The following is a 25,271-nucleotide window of genomic DNA, read 5'->3' as shown; positions in this document are numbered from 1 at the left end:
GCTCTCACATGGATGGCCACGACATGTGTCATCACTGCTGCGACCTGCGAGCCTGTGCTGTGACTGTCGAGTGCATCCCCTCCTCTTCTTGATGTGCTAAATTCTGCATCCTGAGGCGGAGACGTGGAGGTTGTCGTTGTGTTGCGAACTCCCATCCCCAGGTGATCAATTACTATTCTGAACGTCTCTGTCTCTTCCCCCAAGGTGGAGCCAGGCCCGAACTGGCTCAAATGAGGCAAATCCTCTCTCCTCGCTTCCTCTCTCCAACGGCCCGAACGGCGGGCCCGCGAGAGCCCACTCGTACCTCAGGCCCACCCCACCACCCGCGGCCCGCGAGGTCAGTGGACATACCGGCCCAGCATTCTGGCCCGCCGGCTCCCCCACCAGCTATGCTGCTGCGCTGTGCGCGCGCATTGCCGTGGCCTCCGGCAGACCGTTTGCTATGAAACTTTCAATATTTGAGATTCATGCGTGCAACCAGATCCGTTGGATGTCCTCTAACTCTAGCAGCCACCCCCAGCCCGCCGTCACCTCCCAACTCCCGTCCGGAACCGTCTCGTGGTTGGTGGTCGTTGACTCGTTGGAGAAGTTTGAACACGCGCACACGGCAGCTCTCGCTCTGCTTTCATTTCGGAACGGAACCTACCGAGTTGGGTGAGAACAGCGACACTCGAATCAGGATTCTTTTTCGCCCGCACACACAGCATGGCAGCATCAGGAGGAAACGACACGTCCAGAAAGCAAAGCACTAGATCTTTGGCCGCAGGCGCCTCGTATCCAGGTCGTCCCTTCTCGTCATCCCTTCCGAAGCCACGCGCCTCCTGTTCGATTTCCTGCGACATTGCGGCCGCCTATTTTCTGAGCGATTTCTCCGTTCCTTTTCGTCCAAGCTAGCTCTATCTTTTTGGCTTGCAAGTCAGCACAAGCAAATTAACCTTGGCTGACTAGCCTGAGCCCCCGGAAGTTTCTTGGCTTCTTCTTCCTACTCCTACGTACATCCACCACAAACTGCAAACAAAAATCCTACGTGTATCATGTACTCCTACGTACGTGACAGCAACGTCCTGTCAGCTGAAGCTAAATTAAACGCTAAACCGGCCGATCAATCAGACTCATCTCATCCTAGCCGCCCGACGACCATTCATTTCTCGCGCGCGAAAGCAACCGACGGCCGTTGGAATTTCTCGGCGTTCGCATCCACCCCCAGCAACATTTTCTAACACGAGCCGGCGTTGACCTGATCACTACAAACGCTAACGTATCCTGCACTCCAATTACGCAGGCAAGACTTACTTAGCCTGCCTGCGCCGTGCGTGACAAGCTCTCGATTGCAAGCATTTCTTGCTTGTTGGCCGCCGCCGTGTCCACCCATGTCGTCGAGCCCCACCGTGGGGGGCGGCGCCCCGTACGACGGCGGCTCGACGAGCTCGTTCATGCAGCGGCGGCAGGATCAGCAGCAGAGCTACAGCTTCAGCGGCCGCGTCCTGCTCACGGCCGTTGTCATCCTCGCCATCCTCACCGTCGTCTTCGTCCTCGTCCGGCTCCTACTCTACCAGTTCGTCGCGCGCGGCAGGGGCAGCCTCCGCCGCTCCTTCGTATCCTTCGGCAGGAGCAGCGGCCGCCACGGGCTCGACGCCTCCGCGCTCGCCGCCCTCCCCGTCACCGAGTACCGCGGCAAGGTAGAGGCTGACGGCGATGACGGATCCACTTCCACCACCGGCGGTGCCGCGGCGGCGACGGATTGCGCGGTGTGCCTGTCGGAGCTCGCCGACGGCGAGAAGGTGCGCGCGCTGCCGAGCTGCGGCCACGTCTTCCACGTCGAGTGCGTCGACGCGTGGCTGCGGTCCAGGACCACGTGCCCGGTGTGCCGGGCCGAGGTGCGGCCCGACAAGGGGGCGGGGGGCGCGGGCGCGCGGTCGCCGGCTCTGGCGACTCCGCCTCCGGCGTTGTTCGGAGCGGGGGGCACGTTGGTTGTGACCGTGGAAGGCGGCGTCGCGGAGACCAGGGACGCGCGCACGCCAGTGCTCGGCGCCGCGGTCAACCGGCCGGGGCCGTAGTAGGGTAGGTCGGCAAAAGCGACACTACGATTTACGACTGCTTCTCATGGATGTAACTAGCTTAGAATCGTTAATAGTACATGTATAGTAAATGGGCTCTAGCCTGGTTGGGTAGCTCATTGTAGAGTGGAGTTAGGAGCCACACTTCGAATCCCCATTTGCACAGATATTAAGCCATCAAATATGGCCGGGGCTAGACCCTGTAGTCGTAAAAAAATTCTTGTAACTTTGTGAGAAGATAAAGCTTGTTCCTACTTATGAACGAAAAATAGCTATAGTAGGCTTTCAACGAACTAGGAACATTGACCAGTACATTGAAAAGTATAAAGAGGAAATTATATATCTGTAGATAAACAAGAATTTTTTAGAAAGCGAAAGGATATATCATATATATCTGCAGGAGCCTGCAACATACGATACTCTCCCGTTTCAAATTGTAGGTTGTTTTAGCTTTTCTAGATGCATAGATTTTATTATATATTTAAATATAGTGTATATAAGCGTATAGAAAAATCATGTATCTATAGAAATTAAAACGACCTAAAATTTGGAAGGATGGAATACACCAGAGAAAACCAAAAATGAAGATGGATTGATTGATCATGCAGGGTGCCGCCCAACATGGCAAGTGATAGGAAGGGACATGGATTTCCAGTGCCCACAGTTTGCTTTGAGTTTTGTAGAAAGAGAGATACTGAGTTGATATGGTTTAATCAGTTTGTCACTAGTACCTACATATAAGATAATCCTCTTATGGATGCATAATGTAGCTCCTGAAACATTTTTTGAAACTACAGACACAATAGACCCTCACACTTTTAGATTAAGGATAATATCCAATCTTAAACATTCACAAGTGAATGTCTACTACCACAATGAAACAAATCTGGCCAACTAGCCAGACGTTACAAAGTACTTAGACTCCAAACCTCAAACTGAGGAACACAAAGACAAGAAAGAAAGAGACTAAGAAAAAGGTAGAAATACTAAACTTCAAACTTCTTCTAAGCCCGTACTTCCACCTTGTTTTGATCCTTATGCAGCAACAAAATCCATACATCTGTTGTCTTCTTAGAAACTATTGATGTTAAGATCATCCTGCCACGCATACTAAAAGACAAACCAAGCACCACCAACGCTCCAAGCTCACCATGGTTCCGCCAACCCAAGGACTGCAAAGCGACGCCTCAAGAAGAAAGCAACGTTAAGATGCTGCCATCGCCCGAACCATCGAGTCGGTTCTTTAGTTTTCACCTGGAAATGTCCCTGGGTTTGAGGTCCTCACAACAACACCTTCAAGAAAGAAGGAAAAGGATGCCCATAGCACCATCATCGCTAGCAAATGGTCAAGGACCAATCTAGGCTTTTCACCCAAGATCCTACACCCCACATGGCAACCACCCAACACCGTCGGTCGTCGCCTCAGCTGTACCACCATGAGCCACCGAGCACTGGTCCGGCTGCCAGCCCAACTCCCGATCTGCGCACCGCCTAGGGTCGCGGATGCACGGAAGTGCCCGACGGGGCCAGACGTCACCCTTACCATCAGTGGGCTGTTGTTGCCGCCATGGATGGGCTCCCCAGCATGGCACCGCCCACAGGGGCCACCATGGACGAGCCAGCGAAACAACTCGCAGGGGCACTGGAAATGGCTGGGACAAAGTGTAACAACCTAACCTAATTAAACTGTGTTTAAAATTAAGTAAGGTCATTAGAGCATAAGAGAACAATTGGCAGCTGTGCAGTCAAGTAAAAAGACACTTTTGCCCTCACAAGCTAAACAACCGTCTATGTCATAACTCAAATTTTTGCTTAAGAACATAAAAATCTGTCCAACTAAGAGTTGTGGAACTCATTTTTCCTAAAAACTTTTATTTTTGGTGTTTTGTTTGAATCTGAGCAGAAGACCATCAAAAACTCGAAATTCAAAACTGCACCAATTTAAGAAAAAAAAAAGATTAAGTCCCAACTTTGGAGCTCCTTATCTTAAAATTTTCAATATAAACTCAAGCTGAACTCTATACAAAAGTTTTAGAGCTTCAAGCCCTTAAAAACTTTGACTAAATGAATTAGGTCGAAATCTATACAGAAGGCTTTCAAAACTCAGGTTAAAGTCGGCCAAATTGGTCAACTCGGTCCAAGACCTGCAAAACTAGGCTAAGTCTGGAAGCAGTTCAACCACGCATCTTGGTATGAGATTATCTCATAAAACTTGAACAGAATGCCAGCAAAACTCTTTATAAGAGTTTGAGAGCTAAGTTCATACAACAACTTCATCAATTAGACCCTGGTCAAATTCACATCAAAAGCTTTTCGAAACTGAAGCTTAAGTCAGCCAAAATCTTGAAAACAGCCAAAAACCGCTGAAATTCTTCTAAGTCTGGAAATCAGGCGTCCCCTCTAACTTTGGAGCTATCTATCTTCAAATCTGCTGCGAATTTGAACTCGGTTAAATTACAAGAATTGAACTTGAACCTGAGGACTACAACTTTTGTAAAAGGAGTTAATGCTACGCAGTTCAAGAAGCTGAAGTCAATCACGCTTAAAGACCGCCCCATCACCGGATCTCGCAGATCCCTCGCGCCAAGAGCGCGCGTGCGTCACGCTCTGCTCGCAGGCCGCCCCGTGGTGCAAGCTCACCGGTGCCGCTCTGTCACTCCGTCCTCGGTCACGACAAGTGGGGTCGACGCACCGGCAGCCCAGTCGAGCGCGCGGTCGCCCTACCCACTGCCTCGCCTCGCCTCGCCCGAGGGCGCGCCTTGCCGCGGCTGTGCACGCTCACGCCCTGCAATGCCGCCGCCTCTGCCAACCGTCGCCCCGGCCACGACAGCTCCTCCCTGCCTCGCCAGTGACGCGTTCCGGCAAAGCCGTTATTGCCGCGCACACTCGCTTCGCCCCACGCCTGCACGTCTTGCCTACAGCGCCCTCGCCTGCCGCACCACCCCTACCTCCTCTACGCCAATGGCGCCGCTGCCATTAATGGCTGCAGTAGCACGCTCGGCTCCCCTCCGGTCCCATCCGCTAGCCTTGGAGCTTCACCTCTCCTATATATGGCCCGCCAGTCCCGCCCGCGCTCTTCTCCCCCGACTGCAAGCTTGCCGCACCCTTGCTCTGTCTTGACCTTGCGCCGCCGAGCCACCTCTCCGCGGAGCCCCCACCCCCGCAGCTCCCCGCTCATCGCCGCTGCCACCGCTAGCTCCGCCGTACCCACGCGAAGCTTCCCAAGCTGCTTGTTTGTTGGGGGGAAATATTAACGACCTCCTAATGCCGCTTAAAGCAACAGTCATGAAGGCCCAAGCCCACCTACGGTAATTACGATTACCGCCAACCCAGTAGAGGCAAAGAACATCCCACTCCGTCTCGCCCGACCCAGGGCCCCGGGGTCGGACAATCCCGACCCCTCGATGGCGGGAGTCCGCCTCGCCCAACCGCGGTCCTAGGGTCGGGAGCGCCCGACCCCTCGCCGCAAGACTCCACCTCGCCCGACCGCGGTCCCAGGGTCGGGAGCACCCGACCCCTCGCCGCAAGGCTCCGCATCGCCCGACCCAGGGGACCGGGGCCGGGAGCGCCCGACCCCCACCACAGAAACTCCGCCTCGCCCGACCGCGGTCCCAGGGTCGGGAGCGCCCGACCCCTCGCCACAAGGCTCCATCTCGCCCGACCGTGGTCCCAGGGTCGGGAGCACCCGACCCCTCACCGCAAGGCTCCCCCTCGCCCGACCCAGGGGACCGGGGTCGGGAGCGCCCAACCCCCACCACAGAAACTCCGCCTCGCCCGACCCTGGACGCGGGGTCGGACTTGCTTGGGTCCACAAGACGAATATTCGCCTCGGGCGCGGACTGAAGGATCAGGATGACGATCTCGTGGGTCCCCCTATCAACCTCGCCATAAATGCGCCGCGGCCCTGTCAAGCCAAAAGGGAGCGGCGTCCCCAACGTAACCGGTCACGAATACCGGTGCGCGGCCGTGTGGCGCGAGCTGCAGTGGCCGCGGCTCCTTCTGATTCGCCACAGGGTACTCATGAGCTGCGCCGAACGACACAGGAGGGTGCATCGCTTGCTCTCGCGCCCCGTGCTCCCAACGGCGGTTTGAGGGATGCGACGTCCGGGTCTTACGGTAATCGGCGGGGCAACAGAATCGGATCTCCTCCCCGGCGGGCACGAATGCCGAGGCTGAGGCTCATCATCACGCTCGACGGTGACGGCGACTAGGGAGATAATCGACAAGATCGGGAAGGAATCGCCCTCCCTCGTCGGATGCGCTGACAGGGACCGAAGGCCGGAGCAAGAGCGGTGGCCTTGGGACCCTCCCCTTGTATTATTTTTGCTACTTAAGCTTATCCTTTCTACCTCTGCTCCTGACGCCTGTCTCAACTGTAACCCCGAGCTCCTTCTTGCGCTATAAAAGGAGGACTGGGGGTCCTGAGACAGGGGGGACTCAGACTCTTTTTCTCTAGCAAACAGTACACACTCGCACTCCCTTAGAGCACAAGCACACTCAAGAGACCTGGGATCAGTTCCCTCTCTCGCCCGTCTGTAACCTCTACTACAGAACCCCGCATGGGCAACACGAGCTGCCTCGATACTGGACGTAGGGCCTCCTTTGCCCGAACCAGTCTAACCCCGTGTCTCCCACGCTACCATCCGAAGCCTTACGCGCATAAAAGAAATTTACTAGTATAGAGTCTTGATCCGCAAATCTTGACAACGACATTGTTGGGCTCCCAAAGCGTCAATGACGCCGGCACGCCGCCGGATTTCGCCGCCACCCGAGCTCCCCATCCCTGCGCTGTTCCACCCCCACCGAGCCTCCTCCGCGCCCCCAACAGCCACCAATCAACTCCCAGTGAGCTCCCACACCTTCCCCGCAACTTTTTGCCTGGGACTAGCCGGCGCATCACTGGAATTTGGCCGGACCGCCGCCGTGTGCCCCGCCAAGGACACATTTGTGTCTTTTTCCTTTTTCTAGGGGCCTTAGCACTAAAATCAGGATCCCCTGCACGTTTAACCTATAGACGTAAGGGCTTGATCACAAGTTTACCCGGTTTTTATTTTGTTTTCAGCATGAAATATTCTGAAATTTGAAAATACACCATAAATTGTACAAAAATCAAAAAAATATCAAATCAATTTTGCTAGACTCAGTATCAAGTATAGTTTATGATAAAAATACTCTTGGCACATGTCGCTAGAATTAATGTTATATATTTTAATCCTTGTTTAAGCTATTTAAATCATAGTAAATCACAGAAAAATGCTAAAATGATGAATCCAACTCTCAAGTGTTTGTTTCAAAGAATGGAAACGTATAAAAATAATTTGGAGCCTAGCCTAGATGTTAAATTACTGTTTTAGTTTTATAATTAAAATCTAAGAGTGCTTTTGTCTTTTTGCGTAATAATTTATCCAGAGGTGAGAAAAATGTGAAACCACTTTGAGTAAATCAGTGGTAAAGCCTAGTTTACAAGAAAAATATAAAACCCTGTCTGAAGGTTCATGGAACCCACCCACCTTTTTAGAGAAAGATAAATAAGAGGAATATATGAAATATAGATGTCCTTCGTTAAAAATTCTGAAAAATTCACCAAAGGCTATGTTGCTTCTTTGTAACACTCTGTTAAAATTTCAGCAACAGAGTCTCTGAATAACTTGAGCTAAAAATGATTAAGTACTTGTCACCTTGATATGACAAAATAATTTTAATTATTTTTGTATTAATCTAATGCACCCCAAATTTTTACAGTAACCTAATGACATTATGTCTGACCTACTGCTAAATTAGCAATGTCATACTCCACTGGTTGAAGATTGAAATAAAATTGGAAGTTGGACCTAATTAAATGGAAGAGAGAAACATTAAGTAAGAGTAATGGCCTTTTTCGGAAGAGGTACAGAAAAACATTCAGAAATACTATAACTTTTCGATCTAAAGTTTATTTCCGATCTAAAGTTTAATAAAGTTAAGTTATATATATGTACACAATCACCATCAAATCAACCTCGGGTTTTATACCACAACATATCTTACCTTGTTTAGGTGAATGTGGTCACAATGTAATTTACACTTTAGCAATAATTCATGTGTTGCATCCTGTATGAGAAAGCATGGAACTTTGAACTTGATGCATTTGCATTTTGTGTAGAGTTGAACCTTGCTGACGGAACATACGAGCTGCACCCGACGCCAGAAGAAGAAGCCGTAGCGGATCTGCACCACGCCGGAGTCGAGCCCGTACCAGAGCAAGCCGAGGACAAGTTCGCTAACTCCCAGTGTGAAGGAAAGCTCCGGAGCATGATTTCCGATCTTTAAATACTTGCAATACAATTGATTGCTTTGATTGCGCATTTACATTCCAAGAGTTGATTGAAACTGTAGATGCATGAACTTAGTACCCTTGAGTTGAACACTAGTATATTAAGTCGAGTAGTTGCAATGCTTAATAGGACTTGGTAAAAGTTGAGTGATTACCTATCACTCGCGAGTTATAGGAGTTGAATGCACTTTTTCTTTTGCTGCAACTATAAGGACGACGGGTGGGGCAGGGCTCTGTGAACTATTTTTTGTGGTCGGTGGATTGCCCCGTCTGTCTACATGAAATTTGGACTAAGACCGAGATGTGATAGTGTTCGTGATCAAGTGTTTGAAAGTTTTAATCTCATACCTAGTATGGGATGGGGAAGCCTAATACCTGATTGAATTGGGACGTGAGCGGATCATCCCACTGTCTCTGGAACGGAGTTCCCTTGCGGCCGCATTTGGTGACAAGTGCGATCATTGTACGGTAGAGACCGAGTCTATGGATCCTTGTACCGAGGGAAGTGGGCGCGACACAGGTCTAGGAATTGACAGGGACGACTGACAAATGAAGCGATTATTCGTGGTGCGCGGATGTCGTAGGATTAGGTCACCATGCATGGTTAAGAAATTCAATTCGGATCGTCTGCCTCTCACAGTTTGGAACTACTTGATCGCTATGCTACACTGAGTAAGAATGGAATATGATGATGATTTAATGTTGTTACTTATTATTAATTGCTTGAAAAACTATGCATGTTTAGTTTAGTTGCTAACTTAGTATGGTAAACAACAGTAGAACTTGTGGCTAAAATATTGAAAGTAAGGACCTACTCTAGTCGCTTTTGGCAAAAACAAACCCCAGAGCCAAAAAGCCTGCATGTCTAAGTGTTGGTGGAAGTAGTTACCACCCGTCGGTTAAGTCTTGTTGAGCATAGTTGCTCAGCCTTGCTTGTGGCACATCTTTTCAGGTGATGTTGATACCCCTGAGCTCGCTGCAAGTGGTACTTGGCCTACCCAACTTCCTCCGGGTTGGACGGTTGAGTGGGATCCCTTCTTGGATGGCGATGGCAGGGATTATTGATGTCATGATAGGCTTCTTCATGATATCTTGCAATGACGTTTAGTTTCCTCTTATTTATTTCTGTCGTTTGAAACTCTGCAAACTTTATTTGAATTTCGAACTTGATGTTGTAATAATTCGATGCACTCATTTAATTTTGATGGACTATTGTAATCTCTGTAACCACTCGCCTTCTTGTGAGTCTTGCTTTCTCGATCCTAAATTATGTGGTTTATCGGATAAAATCCGATGGACGACCAAGTTGACTTGTTTAAAGTACATGATCGCGTGTTAGGCGACTTAAGTGTGCTTTAGCTATGTTAATTTGGACGGTTCCGCCACAGTAGCCGGATCTGCCGCCAAGACCACCGGCTAGCTGCCATGAAGCATCGGGGAAGGAGGACCGGGAGAAGATGGTGCCGAATCGCCCCGCCACCACCTTCCTCATGCCCGCGCGTTTCTGGCAGCGTGCCTGGGCGGCGGCGGTAGCGAGCACTCGGTTCTCGCATTCGAGTCGACCCCGCCCTTGTGTGTGTCGTCGTCACGAGCCGGAAAGAAGACGTTGTGGACAAGACCGCGACGACCTCCCGTGACGACGAGCCGCGGAGGACGTTGACAAAGAGGGAAGGGAGGAAGCTGACCAGCAGCGACTGTGTTGCCCCTGGGATGCGAAGAAATCCTTGCCGCCGGCCATCCTCGTCTCCGGCCGAGCTTTCGGCGGCGGCAGGACTGCGAACGTCAGTTGGAGGAGCCCCTGGCGGCGTTGTTGGGTGCCACCGCCCGAGTCGCCGCAGGGATGACGCGGGGCTAAATCCGCTTTTTTTGGGAGCCCCTCCTTATTTGATAACTACAGACACAATAGATGCTCACATACATTACACAAATACATTCTTTGTTTCTATAAGCATCTATGGTAGATTGTGTGGATAAATTTAAAGATTGACAAAGTCACCACAAACACCTCATTGTGATGAGTATATCACCAACTCAAAGAAGTTAAATAATCTTCAGTAATATCGGTATCAAAATTACATTAGAGTCAGTTTTGAAGTTTGGAACCGACGGTAAGGATTACTGTCTTGACATCTGGACAATGGTGCATACACTATCCCCACAGATGGATGTCCAGAGCAAATATTAAATTCAAGTTTTCACGTCTTTGGGGAATTAAAATCCTTTAAGATTAAATTTAAGTAAGTACAGAAATTAAAGAACTAGAAGGAACCTATTTATTAAGAGGATCTTGGAGCATTTAGTGGGGTTTTTGGAATCTACTTCTATCGTTGAGATGGAAAAACTAGTGTTTCCCAATTTTAAATGGGCCTACGCTGAATTTCCCAACACGCCGAATCACCCCCTTGCTAGCCTAGTGGGCTTGTGGGTTTCAGGGTCAGTAGCAGAGTTGCTATAAGGCCGCACGTGACGGGTGCTAAAAGTAAGCAGGTGCTCTTAAACATCATGCAGTTTAGCAGATACTGCTGGCAGTGGCAGGATGAACGGCGACCGCGTTTACCAACTTTTTTTTCCTGCGGGCGCGACGCGACCAAGAAGGCAAGACCGCAGGAGCGCAGAGTCCAAAACCACTGCCGCGCCGCGTGCAGAAACCAGAAAAAAACCGCGCGCCCCGCGAAACAGCAGCCGTTATTTGTGTGCGGCTCCACTACCTGCCGGCTTGCCGCTAGTTCATAAGCCTTTCTCTAGCTTGATTACCCGTTGCGAATTCCAGAGCGCGAAGAACTGACGCTGGTTGCTAGATAGCAATGCCGGCTACCACCGGCGCGAACGTCGTCTGCGAGTACGACGGCGTCGGCGTAGCCCTTGAGCTCGCCGCCCTCGCCGCCTTCGTTGTCCTCCTGCGCTACGCGGCGGTGCTCTACGCGAACCACCTGCTCACCACCCTTTGTGTCGACGACGACGACAACCTTCCTGCGGCAGCACGGAGAGACGACGGCGGCGGCGGTGTCTCGGGCCTCGACGCCGCCGCCCTCGCGCGGCTGCCCAGCTTCGTGAGCCACGGCACCACCGCCGCTGCGGCGGAGCAGTGCGCGGTGTGCCTGGGCGCCGTCGAGGAAGGCGAGACGGTGCGTGCGCTGCCCTGCTGCACGCACGCGTTCCACGCGCGGTGCGTCGACGCGTGGCTGCGCCTGCGCCCGATATGCCCCGTGTGCCGGGCGACGTGCCGCTGAGGCACTTCCTATTGCACCTGCACGCGGCGCAGCGAGCGGGCGCTCACTGTCGGGGCTCAAGTCGTGCGGTCATTTGATTCGATTTGAGCGCCGGTACACGGTGACATCAGTTGTATTTTTTAGTAGCTCATCAAGCTCTTTTAATTTTACTTTTCGCAGTTTTTTTCATGTTTAGATTAGATCGCTGACAGTTTTCTTTTCATTGCAAACGATGCTTTATACTGAACTTCGTACTCTAACAGTGCATTGTACACGCGTTGCTGGTGGCGGTGGCGGCATAACTAGATGCCCGGGTACGCGGCGCGAACGGTCACTGGTCGGCCGGATTGAACCCGGCCAAGAAGCTCGAGGCGGCGTTCGAGCTGCCGCAGGAACACGTCCCGTTCCTCGCACCTAACGCCAATCACCGTGGTGTCCGACACGAGCGCGGACAGCACGCGCGCAGTACGGCGGCGACCTCCTCCTCTAGGACGGCGCGGAAGGAGAGAGCCCGGCGCGCGCTGAGGAGCTCGGGCCTCGGGGTGATGGCGATCCTGCGGAGGCTGCGCCAGGACGTCCCCGTCCGGATGGCACGAAGATGAAGTCCCTGCCGCCGCTGCTGATCACACGAGTCGTGGCGCTCAGCGGCGAGCAAGCGGGCGACGCATCGCCGGACACAAGCGGCGAGCGTCCACGGCTCGGCTGTTCTTGGCCGTCGCTGCCGCCCTCTCGTCTCCCGAGCGCTGCTACGTTCGCTTCTCGGCTTTCAGGTACAGACCCCATTGGCGACGCGAGCAAATCACACAGCGGTCAGCGATTCGAGGCCCTCGATCGGTTGGAGGAATACGGGCGGCGATGGGCTCCTCGTGCCGCGGTGCCGGCGCCGTGCACTTAGGGGGCGCAATTGGACCTCCGGTAGGACGAACGGGAGGGGAGCACGCATGGAAAGACCGGGACGCGGCGGTGCTCCGGCGACGGCGAGACGGCGGCGCGTGGGGTGGTCCGTGGTCGGCACTCGGCAGAGGGAATAACGACCGGGGGTGGACGCTAAATGAAATACCGTCCACCCTGGGTTCTCCGCTGCTGTTAGATCGGACACGTGCGGCTAGGATCTGCGTAGATTACGTACGGGAAGGACATCCTCCTCTATCTCCCTCGCTCGAGCTGTTTCCCTTGACGGCGGCGCGTTGAGCTCCGCTGCTCCGGCGACCCGCGGGCCCCGGCACGCCAGCACCGCCCAAGAATACAACGGTTGTCGAGCGATAGTACCTCCCAGAACGGCTGACGGTAGAGAGCTCGCTTCCTGTACATGAAGCCGCACAAGTAGGGGGAACGATGCAAATCATTGTTGCTGCGGATCTGCGGAGGAGGCGAAGGCCACGCATCGCCGGCGAACATGCCTGGGACTCGGGAAAGCAAACACAGGCACAAGCACGGCAGGAGGGCCCCGCCGCCGCCAGCGCTGGAATCGGATCGCACCGTCCTCTCGCGGAACACGACCCAGCGGCGTCGTCGCGGCAAGCCGGCAACGCACGGTCCGCATCTGGAGCTGGCCAGAGCTTGCGGCGTCTAGGAGGCACACGGGCCGGTGAACAGCGATGGGGACGGGGAGGGCCTTCGCCGCGCCTGTTCCGTTCACCGGGAGCACGACCAGAACTGCAGGAGGCCTCCGGTGCACGGAAGGAGCAGCGGGCGCGCGAGGAACGGCCGGGACGCGGCGGTTGTCCGGCGAGACAGCGACCCCAGGGGTGGCCCCCTGGTTCTGTATCGGCCGTCGAATCGGCCTTGAGCGGCCGCGATTGGCCCGGGAATTACATAGTGGGAGGATCCCCCTGTTCTTCTTCCTTGCTCGACTCCCCGCAGCTAGAGCATCTTCTTCCCCCAACGAGGTCCTGAGCGGACCTCTTGCGAGCCGCGGCTCCAGCGGTGGAAGGGCTACCCACACACTTGTTCCTATGATGCGTCCTTGCGGCGGCGAGGCTCACTGCCCGGCGGAACGGCCTTCTCGTCCTGCAACTCGTTGCGAGGCAGCGGGCTCAGCAGTGCGTACTGCATAGAACGGCGGCCGCCGGAACACGGCGTAGAGGCGCAAGAGCACGAAGCCTCGGCGCCGCGCGTGGCGTCGAAGGTGGAGCGGGTGTTCGACGAAATGCCTGATCTCACGTCATCCATGGCGTTGAGTGAGCTCCAGTTACCAGACGTGTGTCGGCGACTTCTTGCAGTGCAACGTTTGATGGATGATGCTTCATGGGCGCGATTGGGCTTCCTTGAACCGAAGAACAGACGACCACCATGAACCGAAGACTTCCTTTATTCTAATAATCTGCAGACCGCAAACACACGCCGCAACAATAGCATTTTGCAAGCTGGCTACGAGCGACAACACAGCATCGTCAACCCAATGTTCAGAATTGAAGGAGCAGCAAAAATGGCGTTGCAAATATAACGACCTACAACTACAAAGGCATTTTGCTGACTTCTTTGCTCAGCCGATGTTTTCATGAAAAAGAATTGCACAGATGGTTTTGCAGTCGAGAGTTGAAACCAATGGCCAAGTCTGTGTATCTGGATATCCGGGACCAAGGGTCCATCTCCATTAACACGAACACTGGCAATGGTCTCCAACCATAATAGCCCGAGAATTCGACACGGGCCTCGCCGGCACAGCACAGCGAATCACCTTTCTTCTTCTTCTTCTTTTGGTCGTCGAAAGAAAGAAAGAAAGAGGAACACACTCGCCGCCGGAAGGCTTACAAAAATGGGCCTAAATGCGGGAAGGCCCAAAACGTGGAAGCCCCCCTCTTGTCCATCCACAATTTCCGTGGGTTGATAAGTTGAGCTGCTTTTGAGTCCACAGGAGAGTGAGTAGTCGTGCTGCACAGCTTGCTCTCTTCAGGTTTTCCTAAAAAAAATTAAAGAACGAACGGCCCCGGTGGCTACGCCGTCGCGATGGCCGCCGATCCAGAAACTGGGGGCCGGCCGATGATCCATGCGTAACAAAACCCATTGTTTCTCTCGATCGGGGAAGAAAAGGCCTCTTGGACGTCAAGGGGGGAAAAGAAAGGGAGGATGTCGACTCACCATTTTGGCGTCATCAAATCATTGCACCTTGCACAAGAGGCAGCCTAGGAGAGAGCTTTTTCGTGTGCTTCTCATGCCAGCCATACTGCCATAGTTTGGTTTTGTGTGGCTTGTGTTGGCCGACAGGGAATTTAGGAGCAGTATATCGATCTTCGTCTTCCCGTGGGCTGAGAGCCTGATACCAGCATCAAATGTTGTTGGTGCAGCATCTGAATCTTCAGAAGAGCCAGTGGGGAAGAATGCTTTTGAACTTTTTAACTGTCTCTCGATTGCGGCTAAACTAACTGTCCGCACAGAAAGTTGCAGCGTGAACCAACACACCAAAATGCTGTAGCAAGAGCTTGAAATAGCAATTGTTCCTTGACTGATCTCTAAGCAGCATTTTTTTTGCGACCAACACCAATTTTCCCAAACAGCAAATTACGGTGATCTTTCTTGGAAATTTGCAAAAACATCGTGTAGGAGTATTTCGTCGAGGAGTGAGCTGTAGAATTGAATCGACATGCTGCACTGCACGCACACAGACTTCCGAAGAGGGCACGTGTATCATCACACGCATGCAAACGAATGACACGGATTTCCTCATCATCACGCTGTGCTGATGTGCCTACCGATAATCACTTGGAAGATGGGAGGAGCACGATCGAGCAGGGTCCTGAAGCTATCATGATCACATCACCATCTGAAATCCTAGCTGTCGCCTGCTCGTCCGCACCTCGCAACCTGCCAACGGATCGAACCTGCGAGCGGCCTCTGCTTCTCCACCTTGCAGACGGGAAAGAAATGCACTGTTCTGCTTCTCGCCGTCAGATCAGTCACTTCAGGGAGGTACGGATCGCTACGTGTCGTGTGTCCGTGGTGCCTTTCGCGTGTGATTGATCATTCAGGTGCTGCAACCTCCGCGAACAGTCACTGACCCTTTTGCAGAAATGATTGTTAAAGCGCATTGCTGCAAGTAATATCACGAACTAAATTCTGCTACCAACCCGACCACAATTTTTGTTTCTTTAACGCACACATCAAGGACAGTTAGGAACAGATACAGGGAGTCTTGGGGCGTGTAAGCGTTGGTTTGTTCTTTTCTCGTTTTCTCATTTTATTTCGTTCACGTTTCTCGTAGATTTGTTCTGTACCGAATTTGTAAATTCGTGTAAAAATCCCCAAGGTGACATGCCTTGGCACTTACTACTAATTCTGTGGGCTGGTAAAAGAACAAAGCATTATGCTTTACGACCTCGTGCACCCGAACATACCGCTGCTGAGCTGACGGCCAGGCCAGTTCCACGAGAACGAGCTAGTGGCGCAACGAAACTTTTCCCACCATTAAAACACAAAATACACGCGCATCATGCACCGAATCATTGGGGTTATGACCGCTGACCACCAAGTAGCCCAAGATTAAGTACCAGTAGTACCAGGCCACGCACTGTAATCAACAAACCGATCACCATATCATCGCGATCATTAGCTACAAACACCGTGATCAAAACTCACTTAAATGTGAAGGAGGGAACGCGGTGCCCAATTCAGCCAGATCTACAGCTAGCAACACAAAATCCTTTTGGTTTGAGTTACACGTGATGACGACGCACTCACTACCAGAGTGAAGGCTAGTGAACACACGTCACACGTACGGCCCTAGATGTCCGACCACTGAATGAAGGAAGCAGGAACTGTCAACGAATAGTCGACTAGGCTCTCTCGCCAGGACAAACAGTCGTAAAACCATGGTGATGTTTATACATATCGACACATAATGACCCAACATATGACGTAGTTTGAGCGTTAGGTATTAGTGCAAGCAAGCAGAAAGCCGGAAAGACTGATTGGTCTAAAAGGAAGAAGAAGAAAAAACAGACGGAAAACGACTGGCATCTGTTGTAGTAAAGTGTAAACCGGGCAAAAAAATTTGGCATAACCAAAGCCCATAAAGGCGCCGAGAGGAAACTTCACACTCGACAATTGATACGCACGACGATGGATGAGTGAGTAGCAATCACTGTAGGGTCTGGCCCAGTGAACTCTTTTTTGTCGCGCCGCTTTCCGCGGCCGCGCGGCTCATCGTCCTTTTTCCGCTCCCGTCCCGTGCCGTGGTGCGGTCCAAAACAAACAAACCAACCAAGGCCTCCGTCGTCCTGACCCCCAAACGCCCGAGCCAACACCACCAACGCCGGCCGACGTCGTCGATCACCCCCGCGCGCGCGGCCTGGGACCCCAAAATATCTCTCGAGCTCTCACGTATGACGTCGTCGCGCCGCGCCACCACCACCAGGTCCCCAAGAAACAGAGACCCGCGCCTTTCGCCCTGCGCCCCCACGCGGGCCGTGTCGTTGAAGCCTCGCCCGCTCTCGGCCCCCGGCGGCTTTATAAATTGCCGGCGCGGCGCCCCTTTGCCCCAGCAAACGCACGCGACCTCCTCACTAAACAAAGTCGGAGAGGCCACCGCGCCAACGACCCAACCCCAAGCAAAGGAAACACCACCACCGCCGCTTGCAGCCCACGGATTCTCGCGTGCACTGCACGGGGGGAACTCCATTCCATTTCCAACGGAGTCGCCGACTGGGGGAGTGAGCGAATTGTTCGTTCCGCGGCCGCCGCTTCCGGCGCCGAGGAGCCAAGCAAAACTCCGTCTCCGTGCAAGTTGTTGTTGCGAGAAGAAGCGAAGCGATCGACGACTTTAACGAGCCATGAGCTCGCCAAGCTCGTGGCTGTTCTCGGACAACTCGAGGTACAGCACCCGGGCGCGGCTGCTCTTCATGGGCCTCTCCTTCGCCATCGGCATCCTCACCTTCCTCCTCTACCTCGCGCTCTGGTACGCCTGCAGCAGCAGCCGCCGCCGCCGCCAGCAGCAGCGGCGCGGCGTGGTCGGCGTGGCCGGCGCGCTGGATGAAGGCGGCGACCGCGGCATGAGCGCGGACGCGATCGCCGCGCTGCCGGCGTTCGTCTTCGCTCGCGACGGCGGCAGCGGCGAGCCGGCGGCGCCAGCGCTCGACTGCCCAGTGTGCCTCGGGCAGGTGGAGGCCGGGGAGAAGGTGCGGCGGCTGCCCAAGTGCGGGCACGCGTTCCACGCCGAGTGCGTCGACGCCTGGCTGCGCGCGCACTCCACATGCCCCATGTGCCGCGCCGCCGTCGGCGCGGCCGCCGCCGCCACCGCCACCAAGCTGCAGGCAGCCGACACCACCCCGACGCCGGCGGAGGCGCTGCCACCTGTGTAATGTGGCCGGCGAGCTGGACCACCGCCCCTGGGATCGGAATGCTTGAATTGAAGTTGAACACACATGCATGATTGGAGAACAGCAGCAGCTAGCTAGCTATAGTGACAGCAATACACACTAGGTAGTGTGATAACCTAGGATCATATAGAGGGAGTCTTGGTTTATTAAATTAATCGCGGAGATTTGTTGGTTTAATTCGTCAGGTCGTGCGTGCTTGTACAGCGATATCATATCAGTGACGTCAACTCTTGCTACTTGCAACTGTGTCCGTGCTAGCCGAGGTGAGCTGAGCTGTTTGGACTTTTTGATTGAACGGAATGGAAGGGAACGAATGGACAAGCAACCAAGCTGTCCCACACTAGGCAAAGGGTGCGTGTGCGGGCCACAACGCCCTGCCGGCCGGCTGCCTCTCGTTCCCTTTCGGCCCGTTCCGGCCGCCTTCGCCGCCAGGAACACGCGGTTCTGTTGCACGGTTCCCGCCGTCACCTCCCTCTCGGCCCGCGCGGCAGCTTGCGCGTATCAGCCAGCAGCCGCCGCCGCCTCGGCCGGTGTCCGTCCGTTCCATGAATCGATGCATTGGCATCAGCGGGGTGCGAAACCGCGTGCTCCCGTCGCCTCCAGCTTCAACCTTGGACCTGACTTGGTGCTCGTCGTCCCCGATTCCTTCTTCGCTGCGAGAGGCAAAACGGAACCGGCCGCGCACAAGACTTTATTCTCCGATTTCTTTCTTTCTTTCTCATCAGCCCTTCTTAACTTCATCTGGCCCCGTTGCCGAAATGGTTCGTTTCTTGCGAACTCGGTCGCTCGTAAATCTGGCGAGACGGAGACTTCTATCGGCTTACAGCGATCCACTATCACCTTTTATTATTCACGGCAGTTTTCGTACGAATGCTTTTGCCCTTTTCTATTTGTGAGTGCTGTGTTGGGTGTCCACTGTCAAGTGGTATGTCTGAACCCATGGAATCACACCTCCCGTTTCCATCTTCCGCAAAGCGATCAACCGGCGCTTTTCACACTCCTCAGGAAGCCCGTTCGGTCGTTTTCTATTGCTGCACCCTTTCTAGCTTTCTGGCATCTCCGTGCCAGCTGCGCGTGCCTTGCGTATCGCTGCTCACCGTGCATTTATAATCGATTGTCTCCGTGACACGATGCCACTGAGCTCTCTCCATGCTCAACTGGCCGCATACGTTCATACGTTCGATGGGAGGCGGCGGCAGCTGGGTACGTACACATCGGAGCTGCACGCAACTCAGGCTACTCAGTACGTACACGTACACCGATCGGCCGAGGTCGACGTGCTGGAGCCTTCGAGGTCGATCGTTCTTTGAGCTAACTGTGTGAACATATCCGAAGCTTGCACGGACGGGCTGTGCCCGCGATCACAGAAGTGGGCATCGGATCGAGCTCGAGCCGCGTGCTGATCGGATTTCTTGATTCGCCACGTCGGGCGCATTCGGACGCCAAATAAACTGGCTGCTATCGACCGATCGACGACGCCGATGCCGTTGCTTGCCGCTGGGTTCCAACTCCAGCCGCGGACCGATTGCTTGGATGGCATGAGGCGATCGATCAAACATCAGACAACTGGAACCGAGCTGATGAGCAGAGCTTGCGTATGGCCAAAGGGAGAACTCAATGCGGCTTTGCTTTTCTTTTGTTGGATGATGCTGGCCGAACGGACGAGAGGGAAGCTTGGGGGCAGGCCGCAGGGGTCCGCACCTATGCCCTTGCTCCTTTCTGTTGGGGCCTTGCGTCCGAGGCGCATGGGGCTCGTGCATGTTGGAGGTGAGGCGCGCGAGAGCAGTGGGCAGCTTTTGGGGACATGGAAAACAAAGCACACCAACTTGAGGGCCGGGAGGTATGGCCCCCGCCCATATGGGTGACAGATTCGTATCCGTTCCTGCCTAGGTTTGTTCCAACAGTAGGTTCCTCGAAAAAAAAAAGTTTGTTTCAGCAGTAGGGTGCCTGCATGGTTCTTAGAAACTGAAACTTTATCATCACTACTACTAGTCCATCAACCCATGCTCCCGCACGGACTAATATTTTTAGAAGCTATTGTATTTAAAAATTATTTAAAAATTAAACTCTTAACTAATAATCAAAATTGTTTACCTACTGCCCTCTTATTTTTCAATACTTCAACATAATACTTATATAGATATGTACCTATCTTTGTCTAGTTGTGATTGATTTTTAATTAATAATTACTCTATGCACGTTTTCATCCATATTCATACTTATTCCATTTTGTATCACACCTCCAATCCTCCATACATTATATTTAGCATACAAATTAATATTTTTCATTGATTCCTCACATACATGTATAAATGGTCTAAAAGGTGGCACTCATAATGTGTATATATTTTAACTTAGTATTTTTATATTAACAATGACATAAATAGGTAATTTAGAATCATATATTAGTTTACTTTTTGACATTTCTGTATGATGCACACGAAAATAATTTTTGTATGATGCAAACGAAGATAATTAGATTAATATTTAGGTGTTTACTTTAGGTTATTTTTAATAACGACACACGTGGGTAACATAGATAAAATTTTAGAATGACATTTTAAGTTATGCTTTATAATGATGTGTATTAGTAAATTGGATGAAGATTATGGGGTTACTTTAGATTATTTTTTATAATAGCTGAGCTCGGTAATTTAGATATAGGTTTAGAGCTAATTTTTGAATATTTTCACAATGACAGTGGAGGGTAACTTTTTAGAAAATATAATAGATCAATGGCTATGATTATTAGAGTTTACATGATTGGTGTTTGATGTTTTTAATTTTTATGAGAATTTATCTCTTTTTTCTAACTTGTCTCGTGGGAACTAATGCGGAGTCTCCAATGGAAAAAAATGAGACTACATTGCTACAAAACTATTACCATAAACTACCAATCGTTTGTTAAATATTCAAACACAATACTTATGTAGATATATACTTAATATCTTCATCCAATTGTGATAGATTTTAGTTAGTAATTACTCTATAATATTTTCAACCATATTTATAATCTTTAACTTTTCATTTTGCATCGCAAGTATGCGCTTGAATTTGTTTAATGAATCCTAAGTTTGAGATACAATTTTAGCATAGAAATCTATATTCTCATCACTTTATATCTTTATAAATGGTTAGTAATTACTCTATAATATTTTCAACCATATTTATAATCTTTAACTTTTCACTTTGCATCGTAGGTATGCGCTTGAATTTGTTTAATGAACCCTAAGTTTGAGATACAATTTTAGCATAGAAATCTATATTCTCATCACTTTATATCCTTATAAATGGTGACACACATCACGCGTATAGACTTTAATTATTATATCGTATACTAATAGTGAAAGATATAGACGATTTAGAATCATATTGTTGACGCCAGATTTTGACACGTATGGGATCGGCGTCAAGAGAAAAAAGGATTGGCTGATATGGTGGATTAAAGAGGTCACGATTGGGAATCGGCCGATTGGTGCTACAACTGGGAATCGGCCGATTGGCGCTACAGTATTTTGGCAGATGGAGTTGGTGAAGATCGGCCGATTGGAAGGCTGGAGCGATTGAGCCAATGTGGGCTTAAAGTGGGTTAGAGAAAGGAGAGAGAGAAAGATTGACCCATGGGAGTACAATAACCAACTCCGATACGAGTTGTGTTTGTAAATATTCGTTTTCATTTAAAATTAGAGATAGATCCTAATCGGTTAGGAAATTGGTTGTAACAGGCTATAAATAGCCATCTTTAGAGATTTGTAAACAACACATCAATCAATACAAACAAATCTACTTTTCATTGTACTTTTAAGTCGGTGACTTCGCCAATACATCTTTTTCTTTCACGAGTTCGTACGGGTTGGCGGGGCTGCATCGACACGATCTCCGGCCGATTTTGTAAGTTCCGTATATCGAGTAATATCTAAGCTTTAACTTCGGGCGCATCATTGTCGTTTTGTTTAGATTTATTCACCAGTTATCGATACTCACTAGAATTGTAGGTTTTATCTATAGCTCTAGTTTTTGTCACCAGTTATCCAGCTTGAGATTAGAATTGTCGGCTTTATCACTATTCTTTTATTAATTATCGCGTAGCCGATTAGATCTATTTCAAGTGTTGCCTTTGTAGCTTTGTTTAGTTTACTCTAGTAGTTTTCTTTGCAATCGCTACGCGATTGTCGGCTGTATCATAGCCGATTATCTTTATATAGCAAATCGGCCAATTCGCTGATACGCTTTTCGAGATCGGAACCTTAGCCGATCAGAACCCCTGGAATTTGACACGTTTTCTTCCTTGCCAATCAACAGGTCAGATTGGCTGGCACGCCGCGCGAACCGCACCAGGGCGATTACCCGAACAGGAGCTAAGCAGATTCTCCCGGGTCGTGTGTCCGACGCTGAGGGTCAATCGGCGGACTTTTAGCGCCAACACATATATTTCTGTATATTTTTAATTAAGCTTATTTGATTCAAACGTAGGGTTACCCATGTTATTTTTAATAATGGCATGTGTGGGTAATATAGATGCAAATTTAAGGTTCCTTTAAGTTTTTTTAAGTAATAGTGGTAGGCAATTCAATTGCAAATTAGGGGTTATTTTAAATATTGTTTATAATGGCATAAGTGGGTAATTTGGATGAAGATTAGGGGGTTACTTTAGTTTATTTTATATAATGGCGGATGTGGTTAATTTATATGTAGATTTAGGGGGTTACTTTAGGCTATTTATATAATGGCATAGGTGGGTAATTGTTTAGAAAACATAATAGATCCAAAGGCTACGATGATTTCAATCTATCGATTGATGGTTGGATGTTTTACTTTTTTATGAGAATTTGTAGGATTTCTCTGTTTTTCTAGACTGTCCACCTAGGAATCCTAGGTGGCTTCACCTGGAGACCTCAAATGGAGCCTCCAAGTAGTAATAATAAGATTGTGCGAGGAAAAGTTTTTCTTCTTCTTCTATTTTCCCTCCATGGATTCAGGGTACGAGTCAAAAAAAAATCATGGCCAATGTTATTTCAGCCCAAAAAGAAGTCTGGTTTTGTGTTCATCGTGTCCCGAGTGAGTTTTAAACTTGTTTGTTTAGGCCTTGTTTAGTTGCCAAAGTTGGGAGGTGCCAAATTACTGTTACAACACTGCAGCACACTGTAGTATTTCGTTTGTATTTGTGAATTATTGTCCAAACATTGACTAATTAGGCTCAAAAGATTCGTCTCGTAAAGTACAACAAAATTGTGCAATTAGTTTTTAATTTCGTCTACATTTAGTACTCCATGCATGTACCGCAAGTTTGATATGATGGGGAATCTTCTTTTTGCATAGTGTCAAAGTTGGGAGTTAGGGGTAAACTAAATAAGGGCTTAGGTTCATTTCTAATTAGATTGTGCAGCAGCTGGGCGGGAGATGCACTGATCCTAGCTTATGCAAGTTGTCCTGAATACGCATGGAGATGATCGTGTAGGATCTTGGAAAGCCAACTTTAGCCGAGCTTTATGCCACCATGGTATGATGATCCACCATATATAGGATTGTGATCCTATATCCCATCAAAATAGAGTGATCACGAGCTGAAGACACAAGCTGGTGCTCTACCTGTACCTTGAAGTAGTAGAACTGGATTTTCAAAAAACTAAAATAAAAATAAAAGAAGAGGTAGTAGTAGAACTACAACTTTCATGGCGCCCGTATGGGCCTTGTCCACGCACAGATCGCCTCTCGTATGCATCTGCAGCTCCGTGTGCTGGAAAAGTTGTTCTGCTGTCGTTTGAGAATTGCCAAATGGGAGAGCTCCACGGAGATAAAGCGAGCAACCTTTCTTTTCGTTCTTTTTTTTTGAAAAACGCAAGGGAACAACCTTTGATCTAAAATGAACAATATCCTTGACCATCATACGATGAAGTGCGACAAAAAGCGGATCAACAAAGCGCATCATAAGAACCGATCGAGCAGTTTTTTTTAGAACGGATGGCAAAGAGTTTTGCTGAATTTTTATTAGAAGAGGAGAAAAAGGAAAAGTACAACTTGGTGGATGCGACTAGGCAGTGCCCAACTGCAGAAAAAGAAGAGCAAAAAGAGAGTGGTACAGAAAAACAGAAACAAACAACTAGTGACCCCCTCGCGTTCGACAAAAACAACAACAAGAAAAAGAAAACGGAAACGGACACACTAGGCTTCCTGCTGTAGGTCTTGGTCTTAGTTGTTTCGCTGTATTGCCAATTGATATTGCCCGACTTCTTCCTTAATGAGGAACGCCACATCCTCAAAAGGCTTCCTTTCCTAATTGAATGTTCTTCTATTTCTTTCTTTTCATATGTTCCACCAAAAATACACGGCAAGCCCGTCAAAATAGGGTCTATTCTGTCTGTCTATAAGCTGCCTACTTTTTTCCCACCAGTTGTAGATTGAGGACGTTGTATCTGCTGTTGGTAAGTGATGCAGGTCAAACCATGTAGCTAGGCGGCTCCATACCGCAGTGGTGTAGGTACAGCCTTTGCACAAATGTGTTGGAGTTTCCGGAGCCATATTGCATAGCTTGCAAATTTGGTTCTTTTGGCCAATTCCGTTTTGCTAAATTATCCACCGTTAGAATTTTTCGGTGTAGTAGTATCCAAGCAAAGATCCTGCATTTGGGTTCTGTTTTGGCCTTCCATATCGGAGTGATGTTTATTTTCCTCGTTTGTCCTTGGAACTGTATGAGGTATGCACTTTTTGTGGAGTATTCGTCATTCTTTGTCCAACGCCATTTGATTTCATCCTCGTTGTCCTGATTTATTTGCTGCATCTGGATTTCCTCCCAAAGCTTTACGTATGCCCTGACCTCATCTCCTGTCGTTAGTGGCCATATTTGGTCTATCGAGTAGTTATCCTGTAGTGCTTTATACATTGTGAAGTTTTTGCGTCTAGACTTGTGAAAAAGCACCGGCGCGATGTTTTTTTGGCACCGTCCCATTTATCCAGGAGGAGTGCCAGAAGAGAGCTTTTCTACCATTGCCTACCGTCACTATTATTGATGCATTGAAAAGGTCCTTGTCATTTTTTGTGCAGGGATATCCAGTCCTTTCGATGGCCTATCTTCATTTTTCCACTGGAACCAGCACCATCATATGCGTAGGGCCGTTGCTAGCCACTCGATATCAAGGATTCCAAGTCCCCCCCCCCAGTTTTTTTGGCGTGCATGTCGTTGTCCATTTAACTAGGCAATGTTCTCCATTTACTTTTTCCGATTCCTCTCCCTTCCATAGAAATTTCTCCTCAGACGGTCTATCTGCTTTATCAACCATTTTTGCACCGGGAAAACTGTGAGATGGTATATAGGTTGAGAAGTTAGTACGCTTTTAACAAGCGTCTCTCTTCCCGCGAGGGATAACATTTTGCCCTTCCA

The 25,271-nt window shown here is 50.2% G+C and overlaps 3 protein-coding genes across 3 annotated transcripts; all 3 read left to right on the top strand.

The window, feature by feature from the left end:
• Positions 1-938: 938 nt before the first annotated feature.
• On the top strand, positions 939-2,315 carry LOC117858250 (E3 ubiquitin-protein ligase ATL41). Its single transcript, XM_034741286.2, has one exon. The coding sequence runs from the start codon at positions 1,371-1,373 to the stop codon at positions 2,055-2,057; it is 687 nt and encodes a 228-aa protein (XP_034597177.1). The 5' UTR covers positions 939-1,370; the 3' UTR covers positions 2,058-2,315.
• An 8,595-nt stretch (positions 2,316-10,910) lies between these two features.
• LOC117858920 (RING-H2 finger protein ATL66) lies at positions 10,911-13,834 on the top strand. Its single transcript, XM_034742077.2, has one exon. The coding sequence runs from the start codon at positions 11,175-11,177 to the stop codon at positions 11,598-11,600; it is 426 nt and encodes a 141-aa protein (XP_034597968.1). The 5' UTR covers positions 10,911-11,174; the 3' UTR covers positions 11,601-13,834.
• Positions 13,835-17,038: 3,204 nt separating this feature from the next.
• LOC117855730 (uncharacterized) lies at positions 17,039-18,129 on the top strand. Its single transcript, XM_034738109.2, has one exon. The coding sequence runs from the start codon at positions 17,348-17,350 to the stop codon at positions 17,873-17,875; it is 528 nt and encodes a 175-aa protein (XP_034594000.1). The 5' UTR covers positions 17,039-17,347; the 3' UTR covers positions 17,876-18,129.
• The last annotated feature ends 7,142 nt before the right edge of the window (positions 18,130-25,271 follow it).

This window comes from Setaria viridis, chromosome 5 (assembly GCF_005286985.2).
Source record: "Setaria viridis chromosome 5, Setaria_viridis_v4.0, whole genome shotgun sequence".
Classification (NCBI taxonomy): domain Eukaryota; kingdom Viridiplantae; phylum Streptophyta; class Magnoliopsida; order Poales; family Poaceae; genus Setaria; species Setaria viridis.
The sequence above is the reverse complement of the archived record's forward strand: the minus strand, read 5'-3'. Positions and strand labels throughout refer to the sequence as shown.